The following is a 22,953-nucleotide window of genomic DNA, read 5'->3' on the forward strand; positions in this document are numbered from 1 at the left end:
AATGTAATCAAACCCTGGCTGGTTGGTTCAGTGGAAGAGCATCAGCCTGGCGTGTGGATGTCCCAAGTTCAATTCCCAGGCAGGGCCCACAGGAGAAGCGATCATCTGCTTCCCCCTACCCCCTTCCCACAGCCTTGGCTCGATTTATTCAAGCGCATCGACCCTGGACACTGAGAATGGCTCCATGGAGCCTCGCCTTGGACACTAAAATTAGCTCACTGGCAATCAGCCCCAGACGGGAGTCACCAGGTGGATCCCAGTTGGGGCACACGTGAGAGTTTTTTTCTCTATCTCCTCTTCTCTCACTTAAATTTAAAAGAAATGTAAATCTGACCTTATCATTCCTTGGCTCAAAACTCTCCTATGGCTTCCTATGGTAGACAGAATAATGGCCCAAAAGGTGTCCATATCCCAACTCTAAAGACTTGTGAATAATGTTACCTTACATGGCAAATGGGATTCTGTAGACAGAAAAGTTGAGGATCTTGAGATGGGAAGATTACCTTGGGTTATACAAGCAGGCCCAATGTAATCACAAGGGTCCTTGTAAGAGGGAGGAAGAAGAGTCAGAGGAGGAGGCATGCTGGCAGAAGCAGAGCGTGGAATGCTGTGGCTGTGGGCCAAGGAATGTGGGCAACCTCTGTGAGCTGGGAAAGGCCGGAGCGAATTCCCCACAGAGCCTCCAGAAGGACCACACTCGCTGAAACTCTATCCTTGTAAGACTCACTTTGGACTTGTAACCTCCAAAGTGGTAAGATAATACATTTTCATTGTTTTAAGCCACTGTTTGTGATCCACAGTTCGCATAAAACCAAAGCCCTTTCCTTGGCTTATAAGACCCTGCAAAATTTGGCTTTGGGGCCTCTCTGACCTCATCTGCTCACACTCACTCGTTCACTCTGCTGCTGCCCCTTCTGGCTTCTTTGGTCTCAAACAGCCAGGTTCACTCCCACTCAGGAGGCTTTTACCCTAGAGCTTCCACTGGTCCCACCTCTCCCTTCACTCAGGTTTCCACTCAACTCTCAGCTCTTGGGGTCTTTTCTGATGATACCAATAGTGTCCACCCCGGCCCTGTCATTCTCTTGCTGGTTACTCTGCCTTGTTTGTCTTCACAGCAGTGACCACTGTCTGAATTCCACATTTATCTGTTGACGGTCTGCTTTATCCACCGGGATGGCAGCCACACGAGAGCAAGGTGTGTAAGTTACACCATCCTCGGCGCCTGCAACAGGGCTTGAGAAATTCACTTACTCAGTAAGTGTTTACTGAGGGCCTACTGTGCTAAGTTTGTACTAGATCTGAGTTCCACAGATACAGAAAAAAAAAGGACTAACCGCTTTCCCCTCATAAAGCTTTCATTCTAACAGGGGGAGACTCAGCAAGTTAATAAAGTAGATAATAAATCAAATTATAAGCACTATGGAGAAACACGATGCAGGGGGCTTGGGCTGGGTCACTGAGATCGCACACAAGGTGGTCAGGAAAAGGTGAGGTGAGGAGCCTCTGCAGGACTTTGGGCAGAGAACCGACAGGATGCGGTTTAGTTCCAAGGGGATCACTTGGGCCTGTGTACTGAGAACACTGCCTGGGGAAAGGGTGAGAAGGGGACCAGTTAGGAGGCCAGTGAGACAAAGGCAGCATTATTACTAACACATAAATGCTCCAAACTACACACAGAATCCTCGGAGAGCCCCCCTGCCCCCCCCCCCCCCGCTAGACTAGAAAGTCCTACTGGATCCTTCCCTATCTCCCTGGTATGGCTGCATATGACACCACTGACGACTCTGCACTGTCACTGTGTCTGTACCAGACACTCTGAACCGCCAGCCTGTGAGCACAGGACCCAGCTCAGCCACGCGGCATCCGCCAATGTGCGTCTCATGCTCCAAGTCCACCCGAAAGCCTGTGGAACTCCTGCTTTATGTAAATTGTGTAACTGACACTCCGTTAGTTACAGTCCTAACACTCTGTTAGTCAGCCTCTCTTCAGAAACTCCCACCATAAGCACTTTACAAGCCTGAGCACATCTGTGCTCCCAGTCCTCTGTGTGCCTAGAGATTCGCACGCTGTGTCGTTTTTAATCTACTTGAGACATGTATGCGCCTAATCCCAGGTGGGGTTTTCGGCGGCTCACAGTTGCAGTACGCAGGAGCGGTGGGAACTTGCCCGCGCCTTACCTTCTGAGTGCTTCTTCTTGGTGTGGTAGGCCAGGGCCGAGGCCTGGGTGAAGGTCATGAGGCAGTGCTTGCACATGAACGGGCGGTCCCCAGTGTGGAGGCGGAGGTGGTTCTTCAGGGTAGAATTGGCTGCAAACTTGGCCCCACACTCTTCACAGGAGAAAGGCTTCTCGTCAAAGTGCTCGGTCAATTTGTGGTACTGCATGCCTAGGGAGGCCAAGCCAGGGACCAGAGAGAGACGAGTCATCACTGTCATGAAGCTACATCAGATCCAGCATCAGGATGCATCCTAACAGTACTGCCTCGGGCCAGGCCTCGAGAGCAAGCATGGACCACATGGCCCAGGCCGTGCTCGCTCTGACCTCCCGCGGCCACGCTGCTCCCCACAGATCCATGCTGCCCGTCTGCTACCTCCGGCACCCCAGAAGCCTCCTCGCTCCCACTCACTGTGTAATCAGTCATGAAGTGTTGAAGTGTCCTAGGTTTATCTTCCCTATTCCCCATCTTTCTCTTAAATAGGACCCAGTCACCCAGAGAGAGTGAAACAAAACTCACTTTTATGTTTCATTAGGTTTATCCAACATCTGGGGCAAGGAAAAACAATTCTGACTCTGCGTCCCATGGTTTCTGTGATTGTTGTTTATCGAGAAACAAGTGATGCGCAGAAGCCCAACAGTCAGGTGTTAACGAGCTAGCTATCATTATGAACAATAATGGACAGTTTACTGAGTACTAACTGCTGTAGGCACTGTACTAGGTGTTTAGCTATATTATCTTAAATCCTCATCGCAATCTAAAAAAGTAAGTGGTATCAGGGTGCCTTTTGATGGAAAGATTAAAGTTTAGAGAGCTTACTCCAAAGATTAGATTCTTCTAAAAACATTACCCTGTGAAGTGACCACGGAATTTGTCATCCAAACCAGGTCACTTTTGAAAATGAAAGGGGCTCCAAAGTTTATTCACAGGCATTAGTTGATACATAAGTACTATTCTGTGACTGACCCGGACAGATGGAAATGGAAGATTATCCTAGATTAGGGCATTAAGAAATGCATGATTTAATTTCTTTTAAGGAAAGAGAAACAGAAGAGACAACAAGGAAAAACATGGATAACTGCTGAATCTGTGTGATAGGTACATGGAGTTTTATTATACAAGTCTGTCTACTTTTGAGTGTGTTTGAAATTTTCATGATAAAGATTAAGTAAGAAAAGTAAAAAAAAAAAAAAAACCCAAAAAACAAAAGCATTACCCTGCCCCTGTGGGAACCTGCTCCACTTCCTAAGCCCATCCATGGCCCTTTCTACACATAGCCAGAAGCTGGGCCAGGAAGCCAAACCACAACACCCGGAACCAACGTCCTCGGGAATCCAAACCGCAACACCCAGAACCAACGTCCTTGGGAATCCAAACCGCAACACCCAGAACCAACGTCCTCGGGAATCCAAACCGCAACACCCAGAACCAACGTCCTTAGTGACCTCGCCTTCTCGGATGTACCTGAGGCATGAGCGAATTCCCTTCCGCAGAGGTCACACGTCACTGGAAGCCGCTTCTTCTTCTTCTTGGGGACGGCGGCCTCTCCGCCTGCGCCGTGGGCCTCCAGCTGATGCTTCTCCAGCTCCTTCTTCGACTCCTTGGTCTCATTACACTCCTTACACTGCACCTGCTTGCTCTTGGCCACCCGGCAGCGCTTCATGTGCACTTTCAGGCGGCAGTAGAAGTGGAAGCTCTTGTCACAGGCCTTACAGACGAAGCTCTTCTTGGTGGGGTCCGGGGAGGCAGCGGGGTCTTTCTCTTGTTGGTCGGGCAAGGAGCTGGTCTCTCCCTGGTCGCTCTGCCTCCCAGACTGGCTGTCTTCTTCAGCTGGCTCTGCGGCCTTTCCATGTGCTCTGTCGTTGGCTTCCAGGTGAAATTTACTGCCCACTTTCCACCTTTCCTCCCCTCCGTTTTCCTGAGTAAGGAAGCCTGCACAGGAGAGAAACCTCATAGCTCTGGGAACTCTCTAAGTTTCTACTTTGCTTTCTAATTTCTCTTCTTACAGGAGAATGCGGACTGCTTGAGACCCTCAGACAACTCTGAAGCAGTATCACTGTCCTCTATACTTGATGAACACCAACAGTATCATTTTACATCTATACCTAGGACTTTTCAAAGCACTGCAAGCATATACAATAAATATAGCTATGGACGAACTCTCGTATGAACAGCTGTCTCTTCCCTGCACTAAGGAAGCAAGCAGGGGGGCCTGCCAGGACCCCCTCATCCCACCTCTTACCAGTGGCCGCCAACTCCTGCAGGACAGGCTGCAGGCCTGGGAAAGAGCTGTGGACGCTGCACAGCAGCTGACAGATTTCCGCGGCCGAGACGGACTTTTCCCTGGCTCTTCTCAGCACTGCTCTCGGGGATGCTGCAGGGCCGGCCGTCTCAGAGGAGATGCTCAGAATCTAAATGAATCCCAGGAGACAAAGGTTTGCGGTTAATGTCAGCAGGTTTTCAACATGGTTTTCCCACTTAAAAAAATAAAAGCTAATTTCAGGAAGGCCCTGCTCCACCTATAATAAGTTTACATGGCTGTGATAAACTTAGTGGAGAGCCCTGTTTTCCAAAGAACAGAGACATTATCAAAATAAAAAAAGAAGGCACACGCGGAGACAAGTATGCAAATACAAAGCGTCTTCTATGAGAAATACCCTCTCAGCAACCAGGAGTCTCCTGAAGGACTTTTCTAGGTCTTAATACTAAGAACTTGGAAAACTGTAGGGTTTGGTGGTTGTTTCTGCCTTGGAAGATAAAAATAATTTTTCATAATATATAATTGTCTCTCGCCTGACCAGGTGGTGGCACAGTGGATAGAGCGTCGGACTGGGATGCGGAAGGACCCAGGTTCGAGACCCCGAGGTCGCCAGCTTGAGCGCGGGCTCATCTGGCTTGAGCAAAGAGCTCACCAGCTTGGACCCAAGGTCGCTGGCTCCAGCAGGGGGTTACTCGGTCTGCTGAAGGCCCACAGTCAAGGCACATGTGAGAAAGCAATCAATGAACAACTAAGAAGTCGCAACACGCAACAAGAAACTGATGATTGATGCTTCTCATCTCTCTCTCTGTTCCTGTCTGTCTGTCCCTGTCTATCTCTGCCTCTGTAAAAAAAAAAAAAAAAAAAAAAAAAAGATTTAAATATATAATTGTCTCAATGTATGGAAGTAATTCTGCATGATCAGTGGCTTCACATTTTTAGATACTTAGATGTTCCCTTTTAAACATAATTTTCTTTCATAAAGAAACTCAGCTTTTTAAAGAAAGGGGCTTTAAAGAGGCCAAGCATATTTTTTCAAAGCCGTCCTCTTGCAGAATGTTAGCGCTATCAGCAGAAAGAGCTGGGACACTGGAAAATAAAGCAAAACCATCCACAGATGGCCAAATGGAATTTTCATTTTGGAAGATATTTTATTTTTGCTCTTTTCAAGTCTATCTAAATAAACCTGATGTCCCTGGAGGCAGGCATGAGACTAATTAGCGAGGCTAACACTGATCGACTGCAGAAGCCCCATCCCTGAAGTACGTGGAGTGCTGGCAGGGAGTCTAATAGACGACTCTCTCCTCCGAAGCCCACGGAAACATGTGGCATCTTCTTCCCATCTGAGTCAGACTAAGGTGGGCTGTGTGGACAGTTAGAAAACAGTCCCTCTATATACCTCCCATGCCTATTTGGATCAAAAGGCGCTATAGGTGAATTTGTGTTTAATTGTATGTTCCTTTATAATTCTTCCCTACTCGAGACACACATGATCCTGGACTGGATGTTCACGAATTCTCCCCCAATCCCCACCTGGTTTTTCTGGGATGCCGGCCACACTGTGAAAAGCCTACAGAAAACGAGTTGGCGCTATTTGCTACCCAATATGGGCAAAAGCTTTGTTCTAGCTATGTTTATCTTGGCTCTTTCTAGAAGCCAGAATGGAGCATGTAATAAGACCATTTTACTTTCCTTCTTCTAAAAAGAAGTTGCCTTTTTTTCAGTGAGAGAGAGAGATAGATAGGAAGGGAGAGAGATGAGAAACATCAACTCATAGTTGTGACACCTTAGTTGTTCATTGATTGCTTTCTCCTATGTGCCTTGACCAGGGGGCTCTGGCCGAGCCAGTAACCCCTTGCTCAAGTCAGAGACTTTGGGCTCAGCCAAAGACCTTGGGGTTTCAAACCTGGGTCCTCACTGTCCCAAGTCGACATTCTATCCACTGTGTCACTAACTGGTCAGGCAAAAAATTGCTTCTTAAAACGTGTTAGAGAACAGTATCATGGTTCCTTTTGAGTTTACCAATGTTAAGGCAAATAGAATAAATCTAGGTTTGAGTCACATGGACCTGGGTTTACATTCTGGCTTCCTCTCTGACCACCTGGAGCATCCTAGAGAAGTTACTAAACCCCTTGCAGCCTCAGCTTCCTTATCTGTAAAATGTGGGTGGCATTACCCTCTACTTATTGTTGGGAGGATTAAAAGGGCATAGTACTCTGGATGGTAGAGGGCTCAGCGCCCAGCAGGGCTCTATAGAAGGTGGCTCCTCCCTGAGGAAGGAGGCAGTCCCAGGCCTGCACTGTCAAACTCCCTGCAACAATGTGTTTAATTCCCACATACCTCCTTCACAGTCTCCGCCAGGTGCTCTTCCTCTGCGGTAAAGCCCTTCAGTTCAACTCTGTGTTGGATGGCCTCGACAATCAATCTGTGATGCCTCAGGATGGTTTCTAAGGCAGCATTTTCCAGGGTGGTCACTGAAAGAAAGGGGGTTGAAACTCATTAGTAAACTATGAGCATCATTTTTGCTCCAGGAAGTTTCTTCACCTTTTCTCAGCTGAATTCTTCATAATGAGAATACACTTCACCTATCTCCTAGCTGCGAGCAAGGAAAGTGGTATTAGCCCTGCACTCAGAGTATAATTACTAATATATGCTTAGAATACTTACTGCCTATTTTATTTAAAAAGGTTTACATCCTGGAACAAATTACTGGTTCTTACTTCTAATGGTAGGGATGCAGAAGACTACATAACAGAGCTCTTCCTATTTTCTGACAAGACTGACAACAATTTCTGGTAGGGACGCAGTCAGGACCGAGGTCAGGTAACCCACCTGCCTGAAAGAAAGCGTCGGCACCAGGCTCCCTTCGTATTTCCTCCATGAGCAGGTTCAGCGGGCAGGTCTTCGTGTCCTGAACCACCAGCAGCAGCTGCCAAATGGCTGTTGCAGAGAGAGTCTGCTTTTCTAGAACTGCTGACATCAAAGAACTGAAACCACCTGAACCAGAGTCACGTTTCACAAGCGTCTCCATGACCTTCAAGATGCAGCACAAACACACACGTAAGGGGCTTTCTGGCCACTGGCCCAGCTGCAGGACTGAGCACTGGGCCACAGGGCGCTCACTCTGGGGCGGGGCTTCAAGCATCCTCCACCTCTCTCAACCTGGGGAATTTTCATAGATAACAAAGCTCTTCATTCTCCTGCTGAATGCCTTGCCTTATTACTGCAGAAATTACAATTATCCCACTTGTCACGCTGCCTCAGAAACTCAGTCACCTCTGATTTCTCCTCTACTGGCTCCTTAGCATTTCTCAACATGGCTGCATGTGTATATTTATATAAAATATGTTTTAAATATATATATATATTGATCTTTTTTCCTACTTTCTCATTTTCCCACTCCCCCCAACTCCCTTACCTCTCTTTCTCCAGGGGCTAAACTCTTCACATGTGGGATCACTTTCAGTAACATCTGGTTGTCTGTGAAAATCTCAGAGAGGTTTTCGTGATACCGTCTCAATAGCTCAGTCCCATAATCATCAGGGCTTGCTTGGACTGTAAGGACATTAGCAAAACAATGATGTTCAACAGAACACAACTTCCTTAAGGGCTTCTCCTATGGAAGACCAGGGGAGTTACAAACGAGAGAGGAAAAGATACCAGGCCGGAGCCATCTCCTCTGGAGAGCAAGTCCAGCTCCTGGCCTGGGCCACATATATGTGTTCAGACCTCCTTCGGTCTACACTCAATCATTTGGTGCTTCAGGGTCACAAGACCACTAAGCCTTTGAAAGTCAGCACCTGGTGGCAGAAGCTAGGGACTGCTCCAGAGGGGTTGGGGGTAATTAGAAGGCTGCACTTGTAAGAGATTCAGATGTACAGATTCAAAAGGTGTTATCCATCAAGGCTGTGGTCAAGGATCCACGTGGTGGTCCAAAACACAGGCGGGTGTGAGTCCGGCGGGAAGGAGTACAGCTGACCCACTGCCTCCTGCGTTTATGCCCTCTGAGCCAGCCTGCTAGACACTCTCTTTTAAGAAGTCATATTTATTTGAAAGTAAAGAAAAATCAACACCATCAAGTATTTCCCTTAGCTTTGCAGATATTTAAAATTTCATTCTCCTTTTTGTCCCAATAACTTCACTTCTGGGAATCTCATGTTAGGTATTTGTCACTGTATAACTTGTGGTGATGATGGTGGTGATGAAGATAATAATAACTAATTTACTGAGTGCCTAGTATGTGCTAGGCACTGTGCTAATTGTTCTGCATATATAATCTCATAATAGCCACAAAAACAAACGTGACAGGGACCTTACTTATTTTTATTTCACAGAGGAGAGAATAAGATTCAGAAAGCTTAATCCCTGGCTCACGGCCACACAACTACATAATGAGTCAGGATGAAAACCCAGGTTGTCCTGACAGTCTTAACCATTATGCTCATTATGCTACATTGTACCCAAACAAAGGCATGAACACTACATCATATATATCCTTACGAAGGAAAACTACACAGCCTTCAAAAAACAGGATTACAGGGAGGTTTCTATAATGGGGAGAATGTTATACTGTTAAATGGGAAAATTATTAAATTATAAACTATAATAGAGTATCTCAACATTGTACAAATAATGTGCCAGATCAAATGTCTATGTGTGAATACTGATATAATCAAATGTTAGGGTTTTAGGTTTTCTTATTTTTAAAACTGTTTGGGTTTATATAAATATGTATTACTTTTATAAGCTAGAACAAGGAAAGTTCTCTCGTTTTCCAAATATGCTTTCTCTGAAAACCATTAGTTTCAGATGCTCTAGGACAGGGGAGAACTGGTTAGAGCTAGTGTCTCTCTAAGGGATGGAGTAGGGATTCATTGCCGCAAACTGAATGGACACGAGGGGACTGCTGGCACCAAAGAGCACTCAGATGGGAATGGGGAAATCAAGATGTGAGATTTTGCTGCTCGTATTTGTCAACATAGCGTGTCAAAATCATGAGCCTTATGAGCCCATTTGATGACACGTGGCAGTTCCGGGAAAGCCACATGTTAACGAACCCTGCACCACTGGTACATCATGAGAGAGCTTAATATATAGAAAAGAGTAATTCTCAGACTTCAGATCTTAACTGCAGAAATATTAGAATCACTGATTTGTGACAGCTAGTTTCTGTTTTTCAATGGCATTTCTTAACGTTACATTGCTCCCCAGCATGGAACTAACAGGGTGGTTTAAGCTGTAATTTTCCATAGGAGTGGTTCCAGTCCAGAGAGCCAACAATTAACTAATACCTGCGGAGCACGGCAAAGTGGCCAGTTTCTGCAAATTCTCTAGCAGAAGGCCCAAGTTCGGGAATGTCATCTTCACAGCCTGGAGGAGTTTTACCAAACTCTCAGCAGTCAGGGTCCTTTCTTCAGACATTCTGTGCAACAAATTTTCTATTGCCTCCTTGGGTGTTCCGCCCTCGCAGCAATTCAGAATCACCTGCAGTGGCAAGCAATCAACGAGATACAGTTACGGGCAATTCTAAATGTATCTGACACACCACTGGAAACCCCAGCAAGATGGTATTATAAGATGCCCTGTCTCCAGGTCCTCCCTCTGCTGGCCTCTAGTGTTACTTTGTTCATAGTCTCTTCCTTAACTCTGTTTCAATAAAAATACAAAACATTCTGCAAACAAACAGCTCTATGAACATCAATCTTTCTCAATTGCAGGGTGTGTATTCTTTGCCTCCAACAGTTTGAACTTTGTGAAAATATTCTTATCCTGGGTCTACATGGCAGAGCAAGTAGCTTACATCTAACCTGATTCTTTACATGTAGTTTGTTCAGACACTAAGACAAAGAAACAGATGAACAATTATTAATTCATTATTAACAATTATTGGTTGGAGTTCTGTTTGGTCAAATATATGACAGTGGTATACAGGTTGCCAATTTTAAAGCAACTCTATTATTTTACATCCTTTTACTTTATTCTTATGTAAATTTGAATGCCCAGATAATTTCTACAAGCAAAAGTTTGAAAAATCAAACACATGACAGCTATTTCACAGACACTGGCCTGTTATAGCAGAACTACTTCTTAATGGCTTATAACTCAATACGCAGAACTTGGCCCTTATGGAACTGATAACGCAGGAAGGTTATTTCAATACACGGAATCGACAGATTCAGAGTGACTGAACTTTAAGCTTTCCTTTGGGAAAGTACCAGCCCTCGGGAGAAACAGGCAAGCAGACCAGTCCCACAGCAAGTCAGAGGATGCCATTATCAAGTTAACCCCCATTTTAAAATAATGAATTTTGTTATAAAACCAAATTGGTTTTATATATATGTGAAAGGAATATCTATATTACATACATGAAAGAAATATATATATATAGTATAAATCAAGTTGTCATATTCCTTGTCAGTATAGAACACAGTCACTCTCTTAAAGGTCTAATATATATTAGATTTCTACTAAATGAATCATAATTTAAAATTTAAGAACTTGCATCTAAAAACCATACTGAGTTCAGGGCCATATCTTCGTTCCTGAGCGATAACTTGATACATAATGAAGCAACCAGTTATTGTTACAAGTAGGAATGGGTTTTAAAGACAGGCCTAGTTTAACCCCCAGTTCTAAAATTTATTGCCAGTATGAGGTTGAGCAAGATATTTAATTCTTTGAACCTTATTTTCCTCATCTGCAAAAGAAGATAACTATACCACCCCTTGCACAGTTCTTGGGAGGATCCTATGAAATGAAGTTGCTATTTGTAGAGCCTAGCATAACCCCTAGGACACATGTGACTGCATAAATGATAGTGGTTACTGGTATTACTGGGAAGCAGCATGCACAGTGGTTAGAGAATGTGCTTTGTTTCGAAGTCTGGGTTCCAGCACTGGCCACTGGCAGCTGTGTCTTTGGGTGAGCTCCTTAACCTTCCTAAGCATCTGTTTCTTCATCTTTAAGATGAGGGTGATATCCATGACTTCATCAAGTTGCCATGAGGCTAGAATGTATACACTTAACAGTTTGGCACACTTCTTGGCACACAGGAAGCAATAAGTAAATGGCAGCTATGTAAGGGCCTGAGCCCAGGGTCCATGTGATGTCAAAACACTGTGGCTATTCGATCAACATTCACCTCTACACTCCCACTTTATTTTGCTTCAGTTCTCATGTGGAGGAGCAGCTTAATGAGGCTCTGGTGGGACCCCAATCCAAGAATTGTTTTTCTGTGATTTATAACTAATTTAAGTTCTTTTGCTTCAGCCTTTTCTGTCAAGTTAACTGAAAGTGACAGGAAAAAATGACAGTGTGGTCTGTCTTGCTGCAGAGAATGCGGCTGAGTTTGGGCTCTGCCTCTAAATGCTGTTATACAAGATAATGAAACAGTTCGAAGGACACATTCAATCCAGCTAATAAGGAAAGGGTGTGAATGAGCAATGGAATGAAATCACTGAGGAATCAGGTACCTCTAGATAGAGCTATAAGCAACTTACTTCAACTGATTCCTGAAATCACACTTAATCGAAAGTCTAAGGATAAAATAGGGGGTTCATCTTATTTTGTATTATCTTTCTCCAAGAAGTTCAAAGGAGTTAAAACTTTTAAAAATATATTTAATTTTCAAAATACAGTTTTGAAGATTAAATATTATTCCCATTTTATATGAAAAAATAGTTAATATACAATTACTGACAAAAAGAATATCTAGAATCCAGTCTCACTGTAAATCCAGTGGTTCCTAAGCATTTTGTCCTCTGAACATGTAAGCACTTTCCAGTTTTAAGAACTGGTGCCACAAAAGTTCTGTCCCTATTTCTTCCTCCCAGACATAAAAATATTTTTAGCACAAAGTTGAAATCAATAACACCAACAAATACAGTTATCTAGTTGACTTGAGAAGTCATGCCAGCAGTTTTATAAGGATTTTAGTAGCTAGCTGGTAGGAGAGAAAATTGGTATAACCTTCCTGAAGGGCAATTTGGCAATATATACCAAGCACTTGAAAAAAATTTATACTCTCTATTTCAAAATCCCACTTCTGATAAATTATTCTAAGGAAATTATTTCAGAAGTATGCACAGATTGTGTGCCAGGGTGTTCTCTGAGACACCCTGTACGCAGCAGTATACTGGGAACACACGCCCAACGGTAAAGAATTAATGCACTATGGCATGTCCACTGGACAGACTACAACACAGCTACCAAAGTCCAGATTTAAGTATGGGAATGTACTCACAATATATGAAATTTAAAAAGTTAGAAAACTACAGGATAAGCCCACCCAGGATGATTCAGATAGGGGAGCACATGCTCAAAAATGCTAGCAGTGGTCATCTCTGAGTGATGAGATGGTGGGATACTTGGACTTGTTCTTTCTGTTTGTTTCCCCAATTTTCTACAGATGAACAGTGTATCATTTCTGTAGGCGGAAAGTGTCATAATCACTAAAAATATACCCAGACACTTCAATTCTTGGAATAACTATTTTATAATAAAAGCCCATGGTATCAGAGCAGGAATATCCAAGCATCCATACGCCTAACCATTTATGAATAACTACAACATGGAGGGTCCTCACCAAGCTGTCGCAGGATACAGAGACATGAACCTCAAGGTGCTTGCTATGTAGCGTGCACAAAAATACCGCAAGGTAAAAAGTGCTCTATGCCACAAAAGAGGTTAAAAAAAGAGTGCTTCGTGAATTCAGAGGGCGGAAGAGACTTGACAGTTACCCTTTTCTCGGTGCCAGTCAGGAATTCCTCGCTGGCTGTGGCCAGGACCTCCACAACAGGTCTCAGCTGTGTTACACACCGGATGAGGTCCTCTTTGTGTTCTAGCAGCAGACCAGACAAAGTCCTTCCCTCCTCTGTGCTCCCTGGGGGAGAAAGAGGTAGAGGCGCACGAGGGAAGCTAGTCGATTTGAAGAAAATGACAGCACGGTTTGTCAAGAGAGATCTAACAGAATAGTAAAGTGATTCTCAGCCTATTCTGAGGACCCAAATGCAGAATCTCTCTTTTTAAAGAGGAAAATACTTTATTATTCTGTTTAAATTGTATAAAAGGAAAAATGTTTCATTTATCTGTCGAAACACAAAGCTGCAGCGCCAGCCAGAGGTTAACTTCTGGTTGGCAAGGCCACCGCTTTGTACCGAACCCAGATGAGAGAAACTTCAGCCTTTAAAAGTGCTCTCAGCGAACCAGTTCACCCTGGGCTCAAAACATTGATTTGGACGTGTGGCTTTTTGAAGGGCAGGAAGAACACTGATTGTATTCTCCAACTTCAAGGTGCCAGACTAGTTTAACAAGGGGATAGAAATGGAGATCCTTATTTAGCTTGTATGTATTTAACATGCAGCTTCTGAAATTTGATGTACAATTTATGTGAAAATCACCGAACAACAACTAAGCCACTGAGGAAACATTGGAGAGAACTTGATCACCTCTGCCCAGAATAAGACCCAGAGAGTCAGGTGGGTGGGTTTTCTCCTACCTTTTGGCTGCACGGCTTCCGCGTCTTCTGGCTTCCTGCCCAGCAACGCTGTCTTTACTGCGGGATTAGAATCTTGGTACAGCTTCAACAGGGACACAACAGTCTGAACATCCAGGCTCTCATCTCTTACTTTATCCAGGATTCTCTGGAATGCCGAATGTCCTTCTTCACCCGCAAGACACCCCATTATGGTCTGTGCAACACAAGAACCCAGAAAGGGAGATCAGCCTGACACAAGAACCCCACGCTCTCTGAGTTTGGCAAGTAAGGCCCTCAACAGTTGGATCCCCACCTACTTGACTTTCCGTGACACTGGCACGGCTATGCCTCTGTACAACACTTCTGACTTCACCCTACTGGAGCACTGTGGAGAAGCACTCTCGGACCACGCCTTTTCAGCCTCCTTCAGTAACTCTTCCTCCAAACCCATAACATAAGCAGTGCTTAAGATTGGTCTCAACTCTTTATTTTATTCTCTCCCTTTTGAAAAGCTCTTAACTGTCATTTTTATGCAGATAACTCTGAAAAGAGCCCTCTAATTCTGAGCTCTGTGTTTAAAATCGAGAGCCATACAGTTTCTGCTAGATATGCCTTATCCTCCAGAGGTCTCAGTACCATGCATCTGAAACCAAATTCACCCTCCTGACCCTTCTGAACCTATGGCACAAACTACATCAACAACTCCAGTGATAAAAGAAACAAAATTACCTTTCCTCTCTCTGGTCTGATAGAGCATCTCTCAGACAAACAGGAAGAAGGCCACGTGGAAGGTGGGGTTAACACTTCTATTTCAGCAGTAATAAATTTATTTGAAAAAATCTGGTCATCAAAACTTAATTTCATGTGTGCGGTCTTATGTAAAGTCTTTACATTTCTACTTGACAAAACCACAGCCTACCTTTGATGTTTTTACTGTCAATAGTAGGGAAAAAAAACAGTTTTCTCATGAGAATCTTTAAAGAACAAAGTTAAGGTTTTTTTCATACACACATACAATATGATAGGATCTCATCGATACATATATTTACAAAGTTCATCTAGACAGTTACTATAAATTCTGGTAGTAATTACATGTTTTAAATTTCTGTTTACAAAGAAAACCAGTTAGAAGGTGACAGAAGACAATTGGACTTTGGGTGAGGGGAATGCAGCATAATCAAATGTCAAAATAACCTAGAGATGTTTTCTCTGAACATATGTACCCTGATTTATCAATGTCACCCCATTAAAATTAATAATAAAAAAAAATTTGTTTAGAGAGATTTTGTCTTTCTCCCCTCCCCCCAAATAAATAGAAATAATGAGTTAGACTTTGTATGTCTTGGTTTTGCTTTAGCTTGTTTTCTGATCATAGAATGACTGTGCAAACCTCCATTAAACTTTTTTTGTAAAAAGGCCCCTATGTTGTTTTCTTTTTTTGTGACAGAGACAGAGAGAGTCAGAGAGAGGGACAGATAGGGACAGACATACAGGAAGGGAGATGAGAAGCATCAATTTTTCATTGAGTTACCTTAGTTGTTCATTGATTGCTTTCTCATATGTACCTTGACTGGGGGGCTACAGCAGACCAAGTGATCCCTTGCTCGAGCCAGCGACCTTGGGCTCAAGCTGGTGAGCCTTGCTCAAACCAGATGGGCCCACACTCAAGCTGGTGACCTCAGGGTTTCAAACCTGGGTCCTCTGCATCCCAGTCTGATGCTCTATCCACTGCGACACCGCCTGGTCAGGTAGGCCCCTATGTGTTTTGATCATCTCCAAAGTAAATGTTGATAAAACACAGTTTAGTAATCCACATTAAGATTTTACTGAAGTACTGTAAGCTTATCTTGTCTCATATTAAAAACAATAAATGAGATAAAGAAAATTGAATGTTTAATGCCCTTAAATCACATTTAGTCAATCCTTTCTGCTTTTGTTAGTGGGCCTACAACTCTTCAGAATGCCTTTCCCTGACAGCAGCAGGGACCTGAGGTAGGCAGCCTCTAAAACGGCTTGCTGCGTCCCTGCATCCAGGTACTCACACCCTTGGGCTGACCCTAACACCTACGGAACATGGTAAGGCAAAAGTAATGGGATGCCACTCAAGGCTGGGTCATGATGGCTGCCACCTCGCCTATATGTGCGCTGAGACTGTCTCTGCTCTGGATGCCAGCTGCCCTGTTGCGAGCTACCCTACAGAGTGGCAAGAAACTAACGTCTCTGGCCAATAGCGAATGAGTGAACTTGGAAGTGGATCTCCTGAAGCCTGCCATTAGTCACGTGCGTGAGCTTAGAAACAAACTCTCCTCAGCTGAGCGTTGAGAAGTCAGCAGCCCTGGCTGAAGCCAGAGGGCGGCCCAGTGAGAGCCCCAGAGCCAGAGGCTCAGCTAAGCAGGCCTGGATTCCTGACCCACAGAAACCGCCAGGTAATAAATGTTTGCTCTGCTAAGCCGTTAAACTTTAGAGTAATTTGTTCCATGTCAATAGATAACAGAGACTCACTCATTGCTGATGCTCTTAGTAAACATGTTTCTTTCTCTTTATTTTCCCTTTCTTTCCTTTCTTTCTTTAGCACATCATAATTGATATAGCACTCAGCTATCTCATTCAATACTTGGATGGCTTTGTCCACCCAAAGCTCTCCAAGTATCCCAAATCCACCTTTCTCAGCATCTAATTTGTCTGGCATTATCATTTGAGCCACTGGGGAAGAGAAGCTTTCATCAATGGTGGCGTCTGCCATGCTGCTCATTATCCTCTCTGCTGTCTCCTCCTCTGCAGAACTATTCAGCAGTGAAATTAAAACATTTGTTAACTTCACTGCTCAGCAGTGACGCTAGGGTGACCATCTGGGAAGAGAAGTAGGGTGGGCTGAAGAAAGGGCCAGGCGGGAGCAGTCAGTTGCCTGCATGGCCCTGCTCTCTGTTCTTTCTTCCAGAACCTACTGGAGACCTGTACTAGAGCCAGCATTCCTAACTGTTACTCCACCGGCCCCTTATGCTGCCTGGGGCTCCGCAGTGGAGCGAGCTCTTTTCTGAAATAGTGTATCTGCCTAAACAGAAGGGTGTCACATATTGCTACAGGCTGGAGTTAACTGATTGTTACCATGTAACAGAACTCTAAGACATGAACCTAAACAGGGTTTGTTCTTTAACCATATATTTGGAACTCCTATGATTCTTAAAGGTACTTCAATAGTCTTATCAATGCATAGTCACATGTGTAATCAAAGCATTTTTATCTGAGTAAAATATTTGAAGGTGGAACAATTTCCTTTCCCTCTATTACATTTTTTTTTCCTGAAGTTGGAAACAGGGAGGCAGTCAGACAGACTCCCGCATGCACCTGACTGGGACCCACCCGGCATGCCCACCAGGGGGCGATGCTCTGCCCATCTGAGGCATTGCTCTGTTGCAACCAGGGCCATTCTAGCGCCTGAGGCAGAGGCCATGGAGCCATCCTCAGCGCTCAGACCAACTTTGCTCCAATGGAGCCTTGGCTGCAGGAGGGGAAGAGAGAGACAGAGAGGAAGGAGGGGGAGGGGTGGAGAAGCAGATGGGCGCTTCTCCTGTGTGCCCTGGCTGGGAATCGAACCCGGGATTCCTGCACGCCAGGCTGACGCTCTACCACTGAGCCAACCGGCCTGGGCTCCTCTATTACATTTAATCTCTCCCTTATACTCAGGTGTTTTAATTGAATTTGCTTATTTTCCCAACTGTTTGCCTACTGCCTTCAGATTTGTTTGGGTTACACTCTAGTCTTGTTTACTCCTGCCTTTCCTAAATGCTAATAGCAATAACGGCACAGAAACTGTGCATAGGTGTCATCCGGTCTCCCCACTCATCAGTCCCAGGGGGACTAGTTAACGGAGTCAGAGAGGTGAAGCAGCCTGCCCGAGGTCACATGGCAAGCAAACAGAGTAGCCTGGCAGAAACACTGAGCTCATTCCATTGACCTGACACCCCTTCTACCCAGTTTCATCTCCCAGATTTTGAGTATAACCAAACCCATTTACACTGTATTCTACTGGACTTAACTCGAATCAACATCCGTTTGGACACTGCGTAGTAGTACCTAGACAATCTGTGGCGCTCCTCTTGGTCTCAATGAGTAGTAGAGACTGCTACATAGTAGGTGCTTAATTAATCTTTGACTGAATGAAATTCTCTTACCAGAAAACCACTAGCCCTTCTGTCTATGGCAGCATCCCTTAGACTTGATAATGAGCACATACAAGGTCTGGAAAACAAGTTATTTTCATCTCTCACAGACCTGCAGAATGAATCCTATTAACTCACTTCTCAGGAGGGTCAGCCGACCCTGTCAGTGAACACAGTCCACAAACACAGAGCTACACTTCTTGACAAACCTCCAAAGCAGCGACATGGTTGAAAATGTTAGATTCACACAGGGGATGAGACTTGTTTGCCTTTGAAACAAAGTTGAGGGAGAAAAAATGCTACTACATCTTCAGCTTTGTGAGTCTTTCTAGAACTTTAGGTGAAGAGTGGATCAAAAAGCACGGAAATCAATAGTAGAAAAAGCTATTTCCTTATTCTAGTGAAAGACTCACTTTGCTATATACACAATTAATTAAAAGCAGGGGCATGGCTAGGAATAAAGAAGATCATTATAAGTTCTAGTGTAAAAGCTGAAAAAAAGTCTGCGTTTGCCTTTAAATAAAGATTTTACTAAGCTCAGCCAGAACGCCTCTTAGGTCAATACCCGCTTCTTCTAATGGGAAGGGGATGTTACACTGAGATACGGACAAGCAGAAGACACGTCCCCTTCCCGGCACCCGGGAGACTTCTCCGTAATCAGTTCTGGCTGTGGCTTCACACAATTCAAGCAGCCGGCCGCTTTTCATGTTGCCGCAATCATTGCTCAGGGAATGGCTTTGCCACCTTTCATCATTTATCTCAGGAAATAAAATAATCAGGACACTGGTTCACGGTGTCCTCCCACACTCGAGCCAGGCCAGCTGCATGCCCTCTGTCCATTTTTCAGAAAAGGAACAGGCTGGTCCATCTCAACCACAACATCACTCACAAACCTCAAATCAAGTCTCAAAATTACACATCTAAAGAAAGATTATTGTAAATGTTAAGCTATCTCAAGGTATGCTATGATGATTAACCAAACAGCAACCACCGCCAACAACAAAAAAAATACTCAGAGTTCTTTGGGGACTAAAAATATGTAAGCAGAAAAACAACCAACAAACAAAACCCTTCAAGCAACTTTATAATTGTAGCTGAATGTAAAATGAAGCAGAACAGTTCTTAAATATACTGAACACTGAAGTCTTTTTTTTTTTTTTTTTTTTTTTTTTTTTTTTTTTTTGAGATCGAGACAGAGAGACAGACAGAAAGGAAGGGAGATGAGAAACATCAATTTGTAGTTGTGGCACTTTAGTTCGTTGATTATTTTGTCATATGTGCCTTGATGGGGAGGGGGGCTCTAGCTGAGCCGGTGATCCCACGCTCAAGCCGGCAACCTTGCACTCAAGCTGGAAGAGCCTGCACTCAAGCCAGACACCTCGGGGTTTTGAACCTGGGTCCTCAGTGTCCCAGGCCAACACTCTATCCACTGTGCCACCACCTGGTCAGGCCTGAACACTGAAGTCTTTTGGCAATTCCTATAGTTTGGTGATTTCTGTGTACATTTCTGCCAAAATTACACATGGCAGGATTTCTTTGCTGGTAGAGCATTCTATAAGTATAAGGATTCAGACTTATGTTTGTTTTCCTAGCAACCAGCTTAATGCCTGGCACATACCAGTTGCTCAGTAAATATCTGTTGAATCAAAGGGCAAGCAAAGAGTAACACTTGGGAGAAATAGATATTCAGTGACTCCCTCAAAATTTGGATAGATGTCAGCAATGACACTGTGACATCGGCCATCATACACTAAAAATTTTGTAAGCCATTGATTTTCCAGCAGTGCCTCTCAAAATATGATTTAGAGACACCAAAACAGCAGCCCATGGGAACTTGCTAAAGATGGAGATTTCCAAGTTCTACCACAACCCAAGAATCAGGCTCTCTAGAAATGTAGTCTGGTGGCATCATTTTAACTAGCACACCAGACGACTTTTACATACACTGATCAACTGTTCCCGAGACTGATGGCTTTGTACAAGACACATTTCTACCTTTCAGGAAGCTACATCCAAGAGGGTCATGGAAAACACGACTTGCAAATTATGCCTAAAGTCACGGCGAAGCATCTTGTGTGTCAGAGTAAATGACCATGGCACCAGGACAGTAAAAGACATTAGGTGAAAAGGGGCTTCAAGATCAGCTAAGTCTGAAAGTGCCGTGTTAATGTAAAATAAACAACAGCAGTCACCACCTACCGAGCACCTTTTATGAGCCTGGCATTTGCCATACAAGTTTATATGAATAAATTCAATTTCACAATGATTCTACAATATGGGTGATAACAGCCCCATTTTACAAATTAGGAAGGTAAGGCTTACAGCAGGGGTCCCCAAACTACCCCCCTGAGGCCATTTATCCGGCCCCCACCGCACTTCCGGAAGGGGCACCTCTTTCATTGGTGGTCAGTGAGAGGAGCATAGTCCCCATTGAAATACTGGTCAGTTTGTTGATTTAAATTTACTTTGGTTCTTTATTTTAAATATTGTATTTGTTCCCGTTTTGTTTTTTTACTTTAAAATAAGATATGTGCAGTGTGCATAGGGATTTATTCATAGTTTTTTTTATAGTCCGGCCCTCCAGTGGTCTGAGTGACAGTGAACTGGCCCCCTGTGTAAAAAGTTTGGGGACCCCTGGCTTACAGAGATGGAGTCGCTCAAGGTCTCTAGGCTGGCAGAGCAAGATAAACTGTATGCCACACAATGGAGCACTGCCTGGCAAAGAGAGGAATGAACATGCAACCTCAAAATAATTATGCTGAATGAAAGAAACCAGACCAAAAAGAATACAGACTGTATGACTTCATCTATATAATAGTCTAGAAAATGCAAATTAATCTCTAGAGACAGAAAGCAGACCAGAATTGCCCGGACATGGGCGAGTGGAGAGAGCAGGAGGAGGGATTACAAAGGGAAATGAACCTTTCAGCAGTTGTTCATGGTCTTGCTTGTACTGATGGTTTCAGGTTTCAAAACTTATCCAGCTGTTCACTTTAAATAGAACGTACAGTTTACTATATGTCAATCACACTTCAAGAGCGCTGCCTAAAAGCATGACGAGAGAGAGAAGTGCAGGTCCTAAGCACAAAGCAGTACCACCCTAATGCTATATTTTATATAACTTAATCTTGTGTTCTTGAGTGTCTTTTTCCTTTTTCTTTCTGTAGTGGAAAGATTTATTATGAAATATAACAGAATCGTTTTAAATACAGCCACCAAATGGTTTGCAGAGCTCTTACTGTGACCTCTAAGACTGAGGAAGAATAACCTAAGCCTATAATGATCACCAACAGTGATGCAGTGTTCTTTCAAAGTACTATTAATGTTACTGCCATCAAAAGATTAGGACAAGAACTGGAGGAAAAAAATGTTAAATGAATCCATGCCTGTAAATATTTCTGAGCACCTGTTATGTGCCAGATGCCGTTAGATACCAATGTTAGAAAAAAATACATAAGACACAGTTAAGGTCTCTACAGAGGTGTCACTAATAATTTCAGTATTCCTGATCTAAGGAATGATGTTGCTCTCTGTATCCAAATTTAAGTGGAGAGAAAGTCTTAAGAGAAAAAATAAAGAGGTGTGCCTCTTTATTTTAACAAACTAGAGACAAAAATGATGTATTGAACAGTTAAGAGAACATCCAAGTGCAAAAATATAAAACCATATGTCTTTCAGCATAACTGACACAAAGAATATCAAGGATTTACAACTTAAACCTTCCTAAGAGAGTCATCAGGGTTAGCCCAGTCTTGTAAATAGCTTATCTCTTAAGAAAACAATTTATAGCCAACTGTCCATTAACCGTGGTTAAAATAATTATCTGACCTTGACTTTGTTTTTTAAAAAAGTAATCTGCTATGTATCAGGGATATGTTTAAATATTAGAAGGCATTTATTTATTTATTGGATTAACAGTAACTAACAAAACTAAATGTCTACAGCAACATGGGAACCTCCCAACACTGCCCGGATCAGATGAGGACACAGGCGGGGCTCCGCCCTCTCTGCCAGCACCTCTCGGAGCAGAGCGGAGGGCTGGGAGCAAGGGGGACTGAGCGGAGCTCCAAAGTGTCCACGAAGTCACTCCTGCAAGGTCATGAGGAATTAGATAGTGAGGGAGCCTACAGGTGAAATGAGTATCACAGAGATACTGAAGCAAAAAAAAGGTCAGCTAAGAAATAGAGCATGGTAATCATTTGGCACTTCTCTGTCAGTTAAGTCCTAAACATTTATATTAATACATACATGATGTACACACATCATTTTTACCCTGTCGGGAGGCAGTATTAGCTCAATGTGCGAAGAGAACAGCTCGAAATCAGAATGCTTAGATTTGAATTCTTACTCAGAGCCTTATAAGCTCTGAGACCTTGGCTAAGTTATACCATCTCTTTGAGAGTTCTCTCATCATTAAACAGAGCTAAAAAAAAAAAGTAAAACATAGTATTCACCTGGATGATTTCTGGGAGGATTAAATGAGATAACATATGTTCCAAACTCAGCACAGTAAGTGTTCAATAAATGCCTACCATTATTGTTTTGATGTCTGCAAATAACCATTGTATTCTTAAACACTGGATGCAATTTACTATGTAGGTTTATATTACATCCTTTTTGTGCCATATGTTAAGTATTTGTTGTTGTTTTGTTTAATCCTTGATTAATCACAGGGAATGGTATAATCATTTAAGGATCAAAACTGGCTGCAAGCTGGGATTTCACCAGGGAATCAAAATACAATTTTGTTTTGAAAATATCTTGCCTAGTACTTTTACAAGACTGCCCTTTAGGGAATAAATGTCAAAAATAAAATAGTTTGAAAAACTTGAGACTCTGGAAGATTTT

The 22,953-nt window shown here is 43.5% G+C and overlaps 1 protein-coding gene across 5 annotated transcripts in view; it reads right to left on the reverse strand.

Moving 5' to 3' along the window:
* ZBTB40 (zinc finger and BTB domain containing 40) overlaps nucleotides 1-22,953 on the reverse strand; it is a 65,868-nt gene that overhangs the window by 13,035 nt on the left and 29,880 nt on the right. For all 5 annotated transcript variants that reach the window (XM_066270157.1, XM_066270158.1, XM_066270154.1 and 2 more), the window contains 9 exons: nucleotides 13,967-14,159; nucleotides 13,209-13,351; nucleotides 9,762-9,954; nucleotides 7,889-8,025; nucleotides 7,303-7,504; nucleotides 6,811-6,944; nucleotides 4,456-4,624; nucleotides 3,678-4,145; nucleotides 2,178-2,384 (listed from right to left, as the gene is read on the reverse strand). In XM_066270157.1, coding sequence (XP_066126254.1) covers nucleotides 2,178-2,384; nucleotides 3,678-4,145; nucleotides 4,456-4,624; nucleotides 6,811-6,944; nucleotides 7,303-7,504; nucleotides 7,889-8,025; nucleotides 9,762-9,954; nucleotides 13,209-13,351; nucleotides 13,967-14,159 — 1,846 coding nt within the window. The remainder of the gene's footprint in view (nucleotides 1-2,177; nucleotides 2,385-3,677; nucleotides 4,146-4,455; nucleotides 4,625-6,810; nucleotides 6,945-7,302; nucleotides 7,505-7,888; nucleotides 8,026-9,761; nucleotides 9,955-13,208; nucleotides 13,352-13,966; nucleotides 14,160-22,953) is intronic.

This window comes from Saccopteryx bilineata, chromosome 3 (assembly GCF_036850765.1).
Source record: "Saccopteryx bilineata isolate mSacBil1 chromosome 3, mSacBil1_pri_phased_curated, whole genome shotgun sequence".
Classification (NCBI taxonomy): Eukaryota; Metazoa; Chordata; class Mammalia; order Chiroptera; family Emballonuridae; genus Saccopteryx; species Saccopteryx bilineata.